At 63.7% G+C, this 15,601-nt stretch overlaps 1 protein-coding gene across 2 annotated transcripts; it reads right to left on the bottom strand.

Moving 5' to 3' along the window:
* Positions 1–3,099: 3,099 nt before the first annotated feature.
* Positions 3,100–12,606, bottom strand: PDCD1 (programmed cell death 1). Of its 2 annotated transcripts, none has more exons than XM_055402878.2 (5): positions 12,470–12,606; positions 5,949–6,308; positions 5,457–5,618; positions 4,845–4,879; positions 3,100–4,671 (listed from the first exon to the last, which is right to left on the bottom strand). In XM_055402878.2, the coding sequence occupies exons 1-5, from the start codon at positions 12,543–12,545 to the stop codon at positions 4,456–4,458; spliced, it is 849 nt and encodes a 282-aa protein (XP_055258853.1). In that variant the 5' UTR covers positions 12,546–12,606; the 3' UTR covers positions 3,100–4,455. The 2 variants fall into 2 exon arrangements, with proteins under 2 accessions (XP_055258853.1, XP_055258854.1); XM_055402879.2 differs by having other exon boundaries at positions 3,100–4,668.
* Positions 12,607–15,601: the final 2,995 nt, after the last annotated feature.

The raw sequence follows: 15,601 nt of genomic DNA, 5'->3' as shown, positions 1-15,601 counted from the left end.
ACATGCTGTTCCTACAAAGGAGAAGGCTGTTGTCTGGCACAATCTTTCCTTGTTCCCAATTGGTGGGCACACAGTGGCCCATCTTGCCTTTTCCAGGTGACCGTGACCTTGTGCTTGCCCTTGTCCCTGCATGGATCCGTGGGGGATTGGAGCGTGTGCCTTCCCTTCCGTCCCCTCTGCAAGCCCCGCTCCACCACACCTGGGGGAAGACTGGGAAGCAGTCTCTGGCCGGGCCCCCAACTTTGCATCTTTCTAAACCGAGACCGACCCCCCCGGACACTAACTCCCCCGCTTTGTCCCCACCTGTTGGCACCTCCCAGTCTGCTTTCCGTCTTTACAGTTTGGCTGCTCTGAGCACTGCAGGCAAACAGCTTGCCGGTGTCCATCCCGTTCCGTCTGGCCCAGCTCATTGAGCATCGTGTCCTCAAGGTCCATCCACAGTTAGCACAGTCGGGACACCTGGGTTGCTTCCATCTTGTGGCTACTGCGAACAATGCTGCTGTGAATGTGGGTGGGCAGAATCTAAAATTAATTAATGTTTTCAATGACTAAATCATAGACTTTGATAGTTTGTTTTGGGATTCGGACTGATGAAAAAGCATAAAAGCAGAAGGCAGTCGTGCATTTTGCCACTGTGGGTTGGGGGGACACTGGTCCAGCTGTACCTCGGACAGGGACCCCAAAGGGGACGTCCTCCTGCGCCCAGACCACGTCCTCAGGTGGTCATGTTTTGCCTGAAGGACCAGTAGGAGCTGAGTCTAGGGGAGCTGGGACCCTGGCTGGGTCGAGTTAAGGGACCTGGGGAGGCTGGTGTGTGGCTCCCGTGGCCACCGGACAGGCCACCAGGGGCTGGCATCTCCAGGGCGGTCGAGAGGCTGGGAGCCACCTGCCTGGATGTGTGGTCAGTACCATGGGGGCCTCTTCCTGCCCGAGGAGTGGTCGGCTGAGTGCCTCCTGATGCTCAGATGACCGGGCCTGAGATGCGGGGCTGGGGGGTGACATATCAGAGGTGGCCTTGACCTGCGGTGGGCACAGGGTGCCCCAGAACACAGTGGGGGGCTCAGGGAATCACGAACACGGGACTCCCGTCAGCAATGGGACAGCCCATCTGGGTGGAGGTACAGGGCTGCAGGGAGGGAGGGCCTCCCCACCGCTGTGTCTGCCGCCGTATCTGCCTTCAGGAGGGTCCCCACATTCTGAAGCCTCCAAACACGTAGGAACCTCACCCAGACCTCAGGCACCTCCCTCCGGCCACAAGGGACCGCAGACCGCAGGGGCCTCCGTCCACACCAGACCACAGGCCGCAGGGAACTCTGTCCACACCAGACCGCCCACCCACTACGGCTGAAGGCCCAGGCCCCACCCCTACGGCAGCCCCACTTCAGTGGCCTAGCCTGGGTTCCCTTGGAGACCCTCGGCCACAGCCCCACCCTCCGCTAGCAGGCTCCGGGGGACCTGGGGCTCCTCTGCTGAGGTGTCTGGCGGCGCCCCCCAGCTCCACAGACTGGGCCAGGAGGGCGCAGGTGGTGGTGGGGGGGCAGGGGGGTGTCCTGACAGGAGATCCTCAGCAGGGGGCGAGGTGAGGGGTGTCCTGCTGGGCAGAGGGGCTCCAGGGTGGGCTCAGCTGGCTGCGCCAGGAGGTCTCCAGTGGGGGGTGGGGAGCCCTGGGGGCATGCCCCCGGCTCTGGAGCCGTGCAGACGCTGCTGCAGGGACAGGCCCGCTGGGCCGCGTGGGTGGGGGCGAGCGGGGACGGAAAAAGTGAGTGGGGTGCGGGGCCGCATTACGGGAAGGCGGATGCGCAGCGCTGAGCACAACTCTCGGTCTCGCTGAGCTGAGCGAGGCTGCCGGGCGCCCGCTCTGCCCGCCCGCGGCCGGGTCACTTCCGGCCCCCTGCTGCCCGCTCTTTTGTCTTTGAAATCTTTCTAGTATCAGTGTGAATGCGTGGTCTTTAATCCTGCTGAGAGCCTGTGAATCAGGGAGATGTTCAGTGTTCACCGTGGCTTCTCTGACGCTCAAGCGGCCCCCACGGCTTCCGACCCAGCTCCGGCCTGCTCTGCACCCTGGGCTGGGTCGCCCCTGCATACGGCGGCCCGGAGCCAGTTCCCCCAGAGTCCAGGACTGGGGGCCCCTGCCACCTCGGGCCGCCCCACCGTCTGCCCTCAGCACGGTGAACCCCTGGGGCTTCGGTTCCTGCCAGCCCACCCCCCACCCTGGGTGTCGACTGAAGGGCACAGTCCACTAACTGCTGAATAGCAGCCGTTCTCCACCGGCAACACCGGGGCCTCTTCCCGGCACAGTCGCCCGGGGTGTGAGCGAGCTCGGCGCTGGCTGGTTCACAGGTGTTCTTGTGACCTGCAGGCTTCTTCCTTCAAGTGAAAATCAGCACCCTTCAGTGCGTGCACGCGTGTGCACGTGGCGCGTGGCTGGCGTGTGTGTGCTCTTTGCTCCCCTACTCTCCCCCTGCATCTTTGGCCTTGCTGTCTCCTGTAACTGCGTGATATTCAAACACTGTCCCCAGTGTGCTGCTGAGGATGTCCCTCCCATGCTGCAGGGTTTCCCCCAGTTTACACGTGAATTTCCCCATCTTTTCTTCCCGGCACCTTGGGAAGCCATCTCCGCCCTCCCAGTGAAGTTCTGGCAGGTTTCCTCCTGCGTCCAGCGGGGCTGGGACTGGTGGACGCCCAGGGCGAGCGAGACCGGTCCACCTTAAAACTTCCCAAACCACCTGAAAGAGCCGGCAGTTCCCGGAGGGCCCTCGTACTGGCTGTTCCTGTGCTAACGCCCCTGCTTTAAGGACCCCGGGTTTCAGAGCTGATAACGCTGCTCTGCTTTCACTTTCCTTTCCTCATTTTCTTGGCTGTTACTCGCCCGTTTGTTTTTCCAAGTGAACCTTACGGTTGCAGAAATGTGGGTTTTACTGGGATTGTGTTAAACTCGGAGGAACCGACGTCTCGGACCCTGCGACGCCTGTGCGCCACGCTCCCCTTGCAGCTTCGCGCTTTTCTCGTGAAAGCTGCGCCTGGGTGCTGTCGTCGACAGAACATGCTCTATCACTTTTTCTTCAGTGTGGTTCTTGCTGGGTGTATGAAAGGCATTTATTTCTGGGTGTTAACGTCACAGCTGCCACGGACTAGGTTGCCGGAGCAGCTTCCCCACAGAACCTGCTAGGTTTTCCAGGCTAAGCTTCCCAGGCAGTGTTCTCGCTCGGGTACCGGCCCAGTTTCTATCCCCCACCCAGGGCAGTCCGGGGGTGGCAGGCACAGGGTGTGGGCTCAAGGGGCCTCTGTGCTCCCGGCACAGGGTTGGGGTGTCTGTCCTGTTGGTCAGGGGCATCCCCCGCCATATGGGATTGATTGGAGCCGCCTGCTGGCTTCACGTGGGGTCCGTGGGGCTGCAGCAGGACATTCAGGCCCAGTGGCTCTGTTGGGGGCGTGTTGGGGGGCAGGCATGCGGTCGGAGGCAGGGCCCTGGAGGCTGAAGGGGGTCCTGGGGGAGGGCTTTCAGCCCCGGGCTGCGGTGTGAGTGTGGGGGTCGGGCCCGGAAGGCCGGTGTGCTCCTGGGTAGTGGGGGTGGGCGTTGTGTCCTCCCCTTTGGGCCCCTCTGCAGCCCTGCCCAGCCGCTCTCCGCTCCTCCCCCAACAGCGAGCAGGGAAGCTCCGGGCCTTTTCTGGAGTGTTCTCCCTCTTTAATTACAGTGTAACAGAGTAGGGCACGCCTGTGGACCCCTGCATGGGACACACGCCCTCCACCCAGGCCGAGCTGACCCTGGCCACACGGCCAGAGTGCGTGTGCGGGCCTCGGGAGGGTGGCCTGCCCCAGCACCCTGGGGGGGCCTGGCCGAGACCCCTCTGAGTAGCACCGTGAGTGGGCGTCCAGGAGTGGTGCAGATGCATGCAGACCCCGGGGCCCAGGAGGGTTCCGGCGGCCGACTGCAGCTCTGCCGCCTCCCTCCTTTGCCTGTTTCCTGGGCTGTGCGGAGGCCCGGCGTGTGTGCAGGCGGAGAGCCCACCGCCGCCCTGACTCTCTCCGGGCCTGGGGGAACCAGAGGCCCTGGGGAACCTGACCTCGTGCAGGTCCCCATGCACCCCTCAGGGGACCCAAGTTCTGGGCCTACTGGCTTGCTCCAGGGCACAGTCTCCAGCCCCCAGGCTCCCCTGGGAGGCAGTGGGCGTGTGTAAGGGTGGCTCCAGGCAGCTCAGTCCAGGGCTGGGCCTGGGGTCCTGGGCGAGGCTCCCTCCCTTGCCCTTAGGGACAGTGACACTTCCTGCCCCCGGATCTCTGCAAGCATTGAAAGGGGAGCCAGGCAGGGCAGGTGCCGGGAGGTCCCCTGTGGGCCGGGCGCAAGCACTTGGTGGCCCAGCCCTCTCCTCTCCACTGCACGCCTCTCCAGGGGACGCGGCCAGCCCTGGCTCTGGGCGGAGGGTCTGAAAGACTCTGTCCAGCCAGTGAAGCTGGTCAGAGGGGCCAGGAGCAGTGTCCATCCTCGGTCCTCAGCGGCCAGGGCCCCTGCGGGCTGTCGGCGGATGCCCTGTGGCCTGGGAAGACGATGGTGGCGTACTCGGTCTGCTCAGGGATGCAGGGAGCCACAGGCTCCGGGGTCTTCTCCCGCCACTGGAAGTCCAACTCCCCGTAGTCAACTGTGACGGCCGGCACAGAGGGGGAGCCCTCCTTCTAGGGGAGAGAGGGCGGGACGGTCATCGGTCTCTGAGGGAGCACACACACCCCCCTCCTGGAACAGGCACTGGTGTTGGGCGAGGGGAGTGGCTGTTCTGAGGCCGCCCCACCCCGAGTGCGGCTCCGCCTGGTTGACTGGTTGACCGCGGTGCAAAGGCAAGGACACTCACCGGAGACTGTTCTTGGCTCCTGCGGGCGCAGCCCCCTGCAGAGAAGTACTCCAGTCAGGGAGCCCAGAGGCCCTGAAGTCGTGAACTGGGGCTTCGGGGGTCCCTGGGCCCTAAGAAAGGCGCCGGGTCCTCCAGCCTCCCCACTAGCCCCCAGAGCCCCCTCGGGACCTGAGCTGTCTGAGCCCCAGGGCCTGGCGGGCTCCCAGGCGTCCTGTGCGGCCCAGCCCAGCGGCCTTCTGCCGGCCGCCGCGGGGCGCACAGTGGGCATGTTGTCAGTGGTCCCAACACGTCCCCCCACACATCTGAGGGAGGGAGGCATGGTCCCCTGGCGAGATGACACCCATGCGGGCGTGTCACTGCGGCTGTCACCTCGGGTGCCCGGCAGTTAGAAGAGCTCAGTGCCCTGGCTGCGGTCCAGCCCGGGTGACGGCTATGGTGGGGGCTGCCTTCCCTCTACCTCTTCCCGAGAGCAGGCCCAGCGGAGGGGTTTCTGAGGGGACCCCCGGCCCTGGAGGCCCAGTCCAGCCCCTCCCTGAGGGAGACACAGAGGGGATAGGAACGGGGCAGGAGGCGAGGGAGGGGCAGGGAGCAGTTCCTTCGGGGACCCGTTACCTCGAGTGGCCCTGAGGAAGACCGTGGCCAGGACCCAGGTCAGCAGCAGCAGCAGCAGGACCCCCAGAAGGACGCTTGTGACGCCGATGACCAGGCTCTGCATCTGGCCTTCAGGCCTGGGCTGGGGGCTGGGGGGCTCTGTGGGCGGCTCCAGGACCCCCTCTGCAGGGCCGGAGGAAGGGGTCAGAGCCGGGCACCCAGCACCCCGCTCCTCCAAGTCCTAGGCCTGCACACGCGGTTTCCAAGACTGCCCCTGCGAAGGGCTTCTGAGCACAAGGTCACCTCTAGAGGCCCCGCTGCCAGCCCCCTTCCTCAAAGACAGTGGGTCTGCAAGTGCTTCCAGCCATGGAGGGCGAGGGTGGGGGTCACCGCGGTCCTGGAAGTGGGACACAGGCCCGGCACAGAGCCTGGCGACCCCAAGACCACCCGGCCCTGGCGGCTCCCACTCCAGCCCCGGGGCCTGCCCTGCGCTGGGGTCTCCGGCGCCCACACCTGTCACCGTGAGCTCTGCGGGGTGACTCTCATTGATCTGCGTCCGGGGCGGCAGGTAGATGGCCCCGCAGAAGTAGACACCACTGTCGTTGCGCTGGGCGGCCACGATGCTCATGTGGAACTGTCGCCCGCCAGGCAGAGGCGTGACGCGGAAGCGCCGGTCGCGGCCGGGCTGGCTGCGGTCCTCGGGGAAGGCGGCCAGTTTGTCCGTCTGGTTGCTGGGGCTCATGCGGTACCAGTTGAGGACGAAGTGTTCCGGCTTACTGGAGAAGCTGCAGGTGAAGGTAGCGTTCGCCCCCTCGGGCACGACCAGCCGGGCGGGGGAGAAGGTGAGGGCGCTCCAGGGCCTGCTGGAGGCCTCTGCGGGGAGAGCGGGCATGAGGCGGGCAGGGATGGCCCCCAGCCCCAGCCCCTCACCTTCCCTCAGCCCCGCGAACAATGAGGCTCTGCCGTGTGCTTCTGCCCCTGTGCCCTGCTCACCCCTGGGGACAGAACACGCGTCCCCGGGGACGGGACGCTCGCCGGCTCCGGGACGGGACGCTCGCCCCCAGGGACGGAACACTCGGCTCCGGGACAGGACGCTTGGCTCTGGGACAGGGTGCTCACCTCTCACCAACAGCTCCATGGTGGGACTCTGTCCTCCGACTGTACTGACCTGGGGCCGGCTCTGACCTCCAGGCCCTCAATTCTGCCCCACCAGGTGGTAAGGGCCTCCACCCTCTCCCTTGCTGAACCCCAGTTGCCAGTCCCTGCAGGTCTGACCCGCACGGTCCCAGCTCCAGCACCCTGGGTCCTGCCTGCTCTGAGCGGGGGAGGGGGTGGGTAGCCGCTGGGGGCGTCCCGTGGAGGGGGACAAGCTCCATCTCAGGACAGGCTCATTGTTGGAACCCCCCACCCCACGGTGGGCACTGCTGACCAGGTGGTGGGCGAGAGACCCTCTATATCTTCTGCCACAACTCGGGGACTGGTGCTCAGAGGCCAGCGGGGCCATCGCTCATCTGAGCATGGGTCTGAGCTCTGCCTGCACGCCCCCAAACCAGGCCCGCCACAGCCTGCCAGGGCCCACCGGGGGACGCCCCACCACGCTCAGGGACCTGCTTGCTGACCCACGCACATGCGTGTTCCCAACCCCTGCGTGGATGTGCATGCCTGCACAGGCTCACACCCACCCGCTGGCTGGGTGGGGGAATGACACCTCTCCTAGGAGATGTCCGCCACACCCCCCTCGGAGTCGAGGCTGACATGGTGCCCCCTTCGCAGGGAGGGGCCCTGTGGCTGGAGGGTGCAGGGTGGCTCCTGATTTGCACATGGGACCCTGAGAACCACAGCGGGGAGCAGCAGTGGTTCTGTGCTGCCCAGTCGGAACCCAGCTCTTGGTCTGCAGACAGCCGCCCCAGCGCCCCTCACTCGCCCGCAACGCCCCTCCAGGCCTGGGGTCTCCCATCCCCTGTGGAGGGCGGCTCCTCGCTTCTGTGGACGACACCCCACCCTGCCCCGCTGCTTTATGTACAAGCTGAGCACAGATTCGGTCAAAGCCGTGCGGTGGTGGTGGTGTACTCAGCCGAGAACACTGGCTCTGGTTCCGCTGGCCCAGCCCAGCCCTGCTCTGCACGTGGCCATTGCTCTGTGACCTTGACTCCCACCCGCAGCAAGCCTGAGTCTGGGGCTTCACGGACACCCCAGGAACCCCATTCTGGGTGACGCTCCCAGACTGTGCCCCCACCCGCCGCACCCACGCCACCTCTGGTCCCCCCCCGCGAGGCCTTGAGTGAGCACACTCCTGCGTGGCACCCCCAGCAGGTCCCCCTGCTCTGAGCCCCTGCATGGACATTTGCTGGCGGGCCCTGTGTCTGGGGGGGTGCCTGCCCGCCTTCAGGTCAGTCCCTCAGCGGCATTCCCGGCCTGAATTGGGGACCATCTGTGACCTTTTGTGGGGCCTCATGGAGTCGGAACTGGATGAGCTGGACCCTGGGCTGCTGGCCTTGTCTCTACACAGCTGCCCTCGGCCTGCTCAGGCCCTGGGACGGCAGGTCCCTGCTGGTGACCGACAAGCCCTGCTCCGTCTGGACCCTGCAGACCCCCTCCGTCTCTCAGCCCCTCCCCCAGCACAGCGCTGCCTCCGCCTGGATGCCCACCCTGCCCCTACCGGGCCTCATGCTGTGGCTGGAGGCAGGGGCTGGAGGCTGCCAGGCCTGAGACCCGGTCAAGGGTGGTGCCCACTGGTCAGTGATCGCAGGCAGCCCGTTCCCTCTGGACGCTCAGGACCCAGCTCCGACGGGGCGCTCGCCTCCCAGGGCCTTGGCTGTAAGGGGCCCTGGGGGCCGAGCTGGGATGTGGGGTCATAGAGGGGAACCTCACGGGGTATCCCCTCCCCCCAGAGGGAGAAAGATGGGCTCCTTCAAGCAAGAGTCCAGAAAAGGCGCAGAGCAGATGGAGGACGGGGAGGGAGCCCGGGGTGGCGGACAGCTGGGGGGCCTGGGTCCTGTGATGCATGCGTCCCTGTTCAGCCTTGGCCTTCAAGGTGGTACCGAGCTTCCTCTCGAGTCCCGAGTGGGGGCCTCACTTTATCCCTGTGGTAGGAAGGCCTGTGAACTCGGCTCTTATATTGTTTATGAATTGAAATTTTAAATGTTGCCTATTTCTGTAACATTAGAATGTGAAGAGGGGCCCCCAGACTTTTTTTTGTCTTTGAGATGCAGGTTGAGGAGAAACCTGAGCCCCAGCAGGGTCAGCGGGGAGGGAGCCTGGGGGAGGACTGGGTGCGGGATGGGCTGTGAGCCTCGAGGAGGGCTCAGAGCCCTCAGAGACCGCGTCTCACAGCTGCCATCTGATGCTTGATTTGGGCGACACCCCCCTGCGGTGCTGAAAGCACTGCTCATGGATTGTGGGGTCCCTGCCTCGGGTCTTCAGTTCATCCCAAAGGGGAAGGTGCGCCTTCCTCTCCTTTGCAGTGGACCCGGAGGGACTGACCCCATCGTGGGGTCCCCAACAGGTGCCCCAAGAAGGGCCAGCATGTCTGTGACCTCCTACAAGTGAATGACAGTCACGCTCTACCTGGGTCCTTCAGAAGTGCCCGCATCTGCAGCACAACCCAAAATAAGCACGCGGGGCTGCATCAGACTAGAGAGCTCCTGCTCAGCAGAGGGCGCCATCGAAAACCCGAGAGGCAGCCTGGCGAACGGGAGAAAGTGCTTGCACATCACACATCTGACAAGGGGTTAATGCCCAGAGCGTATAAAGCATTCTTAAAACAAAAGCAAACAACAAACTGGTTAGAAAATGGGCAGAGGGCCTGAGGAGACAGTTTCCCCAGAAGACGTGCAGGTGGGCCGCAGGGACGTGGACGGGTGCTCAGCGTCACTGATCGCTGGGGACCGGGGATGTGTACAGAAGCCACGGTGAGCTGCCCACGCCTGCTGGAACGGCCGTCATCAGAAAGACCAGAGACAGCACGTGGCGAAGAGGACGCGCAGGAAACTGGAAACGGGCGCGAGGGGTGAAGGCTCCTTAAAAGCTAAAAGTAGGACGACCAATGATCCACCAATTTCACTTGGTGTTTATGTGAAGAAAACCGAAACACTCATTTAGAAGATGCATACACCTCAGCGTTCATAGCAGCATTGTTCACGATAGCCGAGCTATGGAAACAACCTACATGCCCATCGACAGAGAAATGGATAAGAAGACACGGTCTGTTCACACAGTGAAGTACTGCTCAGCCATGAAAAAGAATGAAATCTTGTCACTTGCAAAGACGCGGATGGACCTGGAGAGTGTTATACTTAGTGAAGTAAGTCGCACGGAGAAAGACAACTACCGTATGATTTCACTCATAAGTGGAATCAAAAAACAGAGAAACAAACAAGAAAACCCCAAACAAAGCAACATAAAAGCCGAGCTCATGGGTCTAAGAACAGACCGAAATTCGCCAGAGGTGCGTGCTCAGTCGCTTCAGGCGTGTCTGACTCTGTGCGGCCCCACGGACTGTAGCTGCCAGGCTCCTCTGTCCATGGGATTTCTCAGGCAGGAATACTGGAGTGGGTTGCCATTTCCTCCTCCAGAGGCTCTTCCCCACCCAGGGATGGAACCAGCGTCTCCTGTCTCCTGCGTTGGTAGGCGGGTGCTTTACCACTGAGCCACCAGGGACAACCATTGCCAGAGGCTGAGGTGGGGAGAATGGGTGAAGGCGGTCACAAGGTAGAAACTCCCAAGTATAAATAAGCCCTTGGGGTGTGATCTGCAGCTCAGGGGCTAGGGTTAATAACACTGTACTGCATATTTGAAAGTTGCTAGGACAGTAGATCTTGAAAGTGCTCCTTACAAGAAAAAACTGGTACCTGTATATGGTGATGATATTAGCCAGACCCACTCTGATAATCATTGTGGAATATATACAAGTGTCAAATCATTACATGGTATACCTGAAATGAATATGATGAGGCATGCCAATTATACCTCAAAGCATCCTAATTCTAAGTATTTCCATATTGAAAATGAAATAGAGATTTGATTAAAAAAAGAAGAGAAGAATGCCGGGCCCGACAAAGCCAGAGAGAGGGAGGCCTGCTGAGGTCCGAGGAGGTGGGGTCCTTGACTCAGCTCATCAGGGAAGGGGCCAGGCAGAGGGCGGGCTCAGGACGCAGGGCGTCTGGACGGTGGGCCTGCAGCAGGGCCACCGCCCTGGGCCTTAGGGGAGTCTGTGATTGCTGTGTATGGACCGAGGGGGCTGTGGGCTGTGCCGGCCCCAGATCCAGGCGTTCAGCAGCCCCCCAGAATGCGGCCCTATGGGAAACGGGGTCTTTGCTGGCAGGATCGGTCGAGATGAGGGGTTGGTCTGTGGCCCCTAACCTGCCATGACCATGTCCTTCCTGGGGAAAAGACATGGACAGGCCTGCACACGGAGAACGCCGCATGACAGGGAGCAGAGCTGGGGTGGTGTGTCCACAGGCCGAGGGACACCCAGCATCCCTACCGCTGCCCGGGGCTGGGAGGGGCCTCGGGAGGAGGGGACCCTGCGACCCCGAGGAACCTCCGACTTCCTGCCTCCAGAGCCGCCGGCCCACAGGCTTCTGAGGTCCACGTGGCCAGCCTGGGGCGGGGGTTGCCACGGCCCAGCAGACTGACCCAGGAAGCCAGGGGGCCAGGGTTGGCCACTCTGGGTGCAAGATGTTCACCGCTGTGTTTTTGTACCTTTTCTGTATCTTTCAAATAGTTTTCAAGATTGTAAGTTGAAAAAAAATAAAGAATCTGACTTAGAAAAAGTATGTCATAGGCAGAGCCAGACAGTTCTTACAAGATGGAATTCTCACGACACTATATAGCAGGCATTTTATCCCCAAGTTGCAGGTGGGAAAATTTCTGCTTAGAGCAGTTAAGGGAGCTGTTCCAAGCTCCCCAGCGCCGACCCCTTTAACATTCTGATCCGTCCCTTCTTTGGGAAGGGACCCTGGAGGGGAGCAGCTCACTGGAGGCAAGTCACCCCCACCCCAGCCTCGGCCCTTCTTCCCGGATGACACGCACCCCGTCCCCACCCCTCCCCATGCTGTGCCTGGACCCCCAGGGCTCCCCTTGGGGCACCTTGAGACCACAGGCTCCTGGACCACTGACCACAGCCTTGAGTTTTGCTCTGTCCACCTTGAGGAAGGGCAGGGGAGGAAGGAGGGCAGGGAGGCCCGGCTGCCCCATGCTGCTGGCCAGGCCCGGGCCGGGCACAGACGCCTGCGGGACTCTGGGCACTGGAGTCCAGGACAGGCGGCCAGGGGGTCAGGGCCGCCCCCACCAAATCATGACGCTTCCAAAGCCCTGGCCCCCCGAGCCCAATGAGGTCCAGAGGACTGGCTGGGAGTCCCCTTCCCTGATGCTCCCCTCCGGCAGGACCTGGCACGGTGGCTGAGGGCAAGGGGAGCCAGGAGGGGAGCCTCCCTGACCACGAGGCCCTGGCCGTGGGCCTGCAGGGCCTCCTGGGGGACAGCCCACAGGGCGCTGGGGGCAGGCCCCTTCTGGAAGCCCTGCAGATGCTCCTGGCCCCGTGCCCCAGGGCGCCTTGTCACAGACCCAGTGGGGCACGGCCTAGGCCCACGAAGGGGTGGGGGCTGAACGGGCATTACTGGAGTCGGGACCCCGCTGACATAATTGCAGAAACACTGTCAGGCTGTCCAGCCTGTGCCCTCACAGAAACGGCCAGTCTGTTTTCCCACAGGAAAACACAGGTGGGCCCGGGGTCTGGGGCTCTGGCAGCCCAGGGCTGTCATCCTACAGGGAGGGCACGAGCCCACCCATCCCTCAGGCCTCCCTGCGAGAGCAGGAGCCCTCCTGCCAGCTCCCCAGGGGGACGGGGCCCACCCCAGGCGAGGATGGGCCCACCCTGGGCGAGGATGGCAGGTGAGCAGTCAGAGCCCAGAGAGGGCCCTTCACTGGTGCAAGGCCACCCAGTGCCCTCCGGGGCCGTGCTGGGACTTGAGGGAGACTGCGAAAGGGAGGCCCAGCCCTGACCCCGCGCCGCCCAGCCCCGGCCCACCTACCTAGGAGCCATCCTGGCCAGCAGCCCAACTGCAGCACGGCCCAGATGAGCGGCCACGGCGCCCGCGGGGTCCCCATGCCCAGGGCGCCCGCCCGCCGGCATGCCGCTCACAGCCTCCTCTGCCGCAGGAGAGGAGAGGAAGCTGTCCCGGCGTCGGAGGGCCCCGCCCCCAGCCCACCCCCTCTTCCTGGTGGGAGAGACACACTCTGCACAGAGACGCAGGCAGGCAGGACGAGGAGGAGGTGGGTCTGCCCCAGCCTGGGGGGGCTCTCGGCTCTTTCCGTGTTGCTGCCCCTTCCCGAGGCCGGGAGCCCCCTGGGCGGAGGGAGGGTCTTCTGTCCCCCCTCCCCAGCCAGCCCTGCCCTCTCTGGGCCCAGGAGCCCGCTCTTCTGGGGGCAGGCGAGCGCGGGGCGGGCCCCTGCCTTGCCAGACCTCCCCGATGGCGGTGGGTGGCGAGGCTCCGGGCTCTTTCCTCCAGGCCCACCTGCGACCCATGCCTCCTGTCCTAGCCAGGGCGCTGGGCCCCTCCCCACCCCGTCGGCGGTCCTGCTGGCCTCATGTGGATGGGAGGGCTCCCCGGCTGGCCCTCAGGAGGCCCCTGGGGGGGGGGGTGGCCTCACTTCCACCTCTTTTCACTGGCAGAAGCTTCCCGAGCCTGTTGGTGCTGCGGGTGGTCCTGGGGTTTCCAGGAGCCCGGCCTGGCCGCCCAGCCCTGACGTTTGCTAAGTCACTGGGTCATTCACCACATTTCGCTCTAAGCATTTTGTTCTAATGAATGGAAAACAGGAAAAACGAAACTGCTGATATTAGCGGTGCGGTGCGTAGGTCTCGTCAGCTAACATGACAGAGACAGAAACTGCCTGCCAGCTGGCGCTCAGCCCCGGCTCTGACACCGGGGTTGGCTGTGAAGGGAAGACATGAAAGAAAACTGACACGGTGGAAAAAGAGCATCACAGACGCTCTCCGGTGAGGCGAGGCGCTGGGCGGAGGAGGCTCTGTGGTGAACGGAGGGCCCCTCCCAGGCACCAGCCCTGGGGGAGGCCGTGGGCACAGCGTGGAGGGTGGGAGGGGTGCCTGCTGACCCCGGCCCCAGGAGGCACGGGGCACGCACAGCGGCCCGAGGCTTTGTGTGCGGGGCGCTGTGTCCCATGAGGACCAGGCTGCAGCGGGCTGTGGGGGGGCACTCTGTCCTCTGAGGACCGGGCTGCAGTGGGCTGTTCAAGGAGTGGGTGCTGTCAGACGCTGGGGCCTCCCCACCACCCCTCGCCTCCGCTCCACCTGTGAGAGCCCGGACGGTGCCTCCCTCCCTCTCGCCCCACTTCCCTTCCTGCCCCCCTCCTGGTGGTCCCTCCCTCCCAGCCTCTTGCCCCCGACTCTCACCGACACCCCAGGGCGGTGGGCTGGATGGGTGGCCCAGACTCAGCAGGCTGAAAGGGGCCCTTGACTGCAGGAGGGTCGGGGTGGGAGGGGACCGAGGGATGAAGGGGCACGGACACTGGAGGCAGGGAGGGGTATCCGGAGCCTGGGGAGGGCAAGGCCAGCAGGACACCTGGGCCAGAGCCTGGGGAGGGGCCCCGGCAAGTGAGGGAAGCGGCGGGAATCCCAGGGCCTCGGGGCGCCATCCCACAGGCCAGTTCCCGCTGCATATCAACAAGCTGTCCCCACACAGACCCCGTCCAAACACACCCCGTCCGCCAACCGTTTCCCGCACAGCGTCCACCTGTACGGTTCCCCGCACTGTCCCCACCACACACACTGTCCCCCCACATACGCTGTCCCCCCCCACACCATCCCTACACCATCCCCACACACCGTCCCTACACACACCATCCCCAAAGACACCCCGTCCCCACACCCCGTCCCCCCACACACACTGTCACGCCACACACCGTCCCCACACACCCCATCCCCACACACACACCATCCCCTCAACACACCATCCCCACACACTGTCCCTACACCATCCCCATACACCGTCCCCACACACACCATCCCCACACACACACCATCCCCCACAACACACCATCCCCACCCACTGTCCCTACACCATCCCCACACACTGTCCCTACACCATCCCCACACACCGTCCCCACATACACCATCCCCCCCACACCATCCCCAAAGACACCCCGTCCCCACACACACACTGTCACGCCACACACCGTCCCCACACACACCCCATCCCCACACACACACCATCCCCCACAACACACCATCCCCACACACTGTCCCTACACCATCCCCACACACTGTCCCTACACCATCCCCACACACCGTCCCCACATACACCATCCCCCCCACACCATCCCCAAAGACACCCCGTCCCCACACACCCCGTCCCCACACACACACTGTCACACCACACATCGTCCCCCCACACACCCCATCCCCACACACACACCATCCCCCACAACACACCATCCCCACACACTGTCCCTACACCATCCCCACACACTGTCCCTACACCATCCCCACACACCGTCCCCACATACACCATCCCCCCCACACCATCCCCAAAGACACCCCGTCCCCACACACACACTGTCACACCACACACCGTCCCCACACACACCCCATCCCCACACACACACCATCCCCTCCAACACACCATCCCCACACACTGTCCCTACACCATCCCCACACACTGTCCCTACATACACCATCCCCCCCACACCATCCCCAAAGACACCCCGTCCCCACACACACACTGTCACGCCACACACCGTCCCCACACACACCCCATCCCCACACACACACCATCCCCCCAACACACCATCACCACACACTGTCCCTACACCATCACCACACACCGTCCCCACACACACCATCCCCCCCACACCATCCCCAAAGACACCCCGTCCCCACACACACACTATCCCCACACACACCGTCCCCCCACATACACTGTCCCCCCACACCATCACCACACACTGTCCCTACACCATCACCACACACACCATCCCCCCCACACCATCCCCAAAGATACCCCGTCCCCACACACTCCGTCCCCACACACACACTGTCACGCCACACACCGTCCCGCCACACACCCCATCCCCACACACACACCATCCCCCACAACACACCATCCCCACACACTGTCCCTACACACACCATCCCCACACACACCGTC

The sequence above is a fragment of the Moschus berezovskii genome, chromosome 4, assembly GCF_049115385.1.
Source record: "Moschus berezovskii isolate FMDL1 chromosome 4, NW_MosBer_1.0, whole genome shotgun sequence".
Classification (NCBI taxonomy): domain Eukaryota; kingdom Metazoa; phylum Chordata; class Mammalia; order Artiodactyla; family Moschidae; genus Moschus; species Moschus berezovskii.
Note: the sequence above shows the minus strand (reverse complement) of the source record. Positions and strands in the feature narration are given on the sequence as shown.

What these genes read in the sequence shown, in the direction of transcription:
- PDCD1 (XM_055402878.2), bottom strand. Translation starts at nt 12,545, where the DNA reads ATGGGGACCCCGCGGGCGCCGTGGCCGCTCATCTGGGCCGTGCTGCAG. An exon ending in CTGGCCAGGATGGCTCCTAG is followed by an intron (nt 6,309 to 12,469) that starts GTAGGTGGGCCG and finishes CTCTCCCCGCAG; the next exon opens with AGGCCTCCAGCAGGCCCTGG. An exon ending in CGCAGAGCTCACGGTGACAG is followed by an intron (nt 5,619 to 5,948) that starts GTGTGGGCGCCG and finishes CCGGCCCTGCAG; the next exon opens with AGGGGGTCCTGGAGCCGCCC.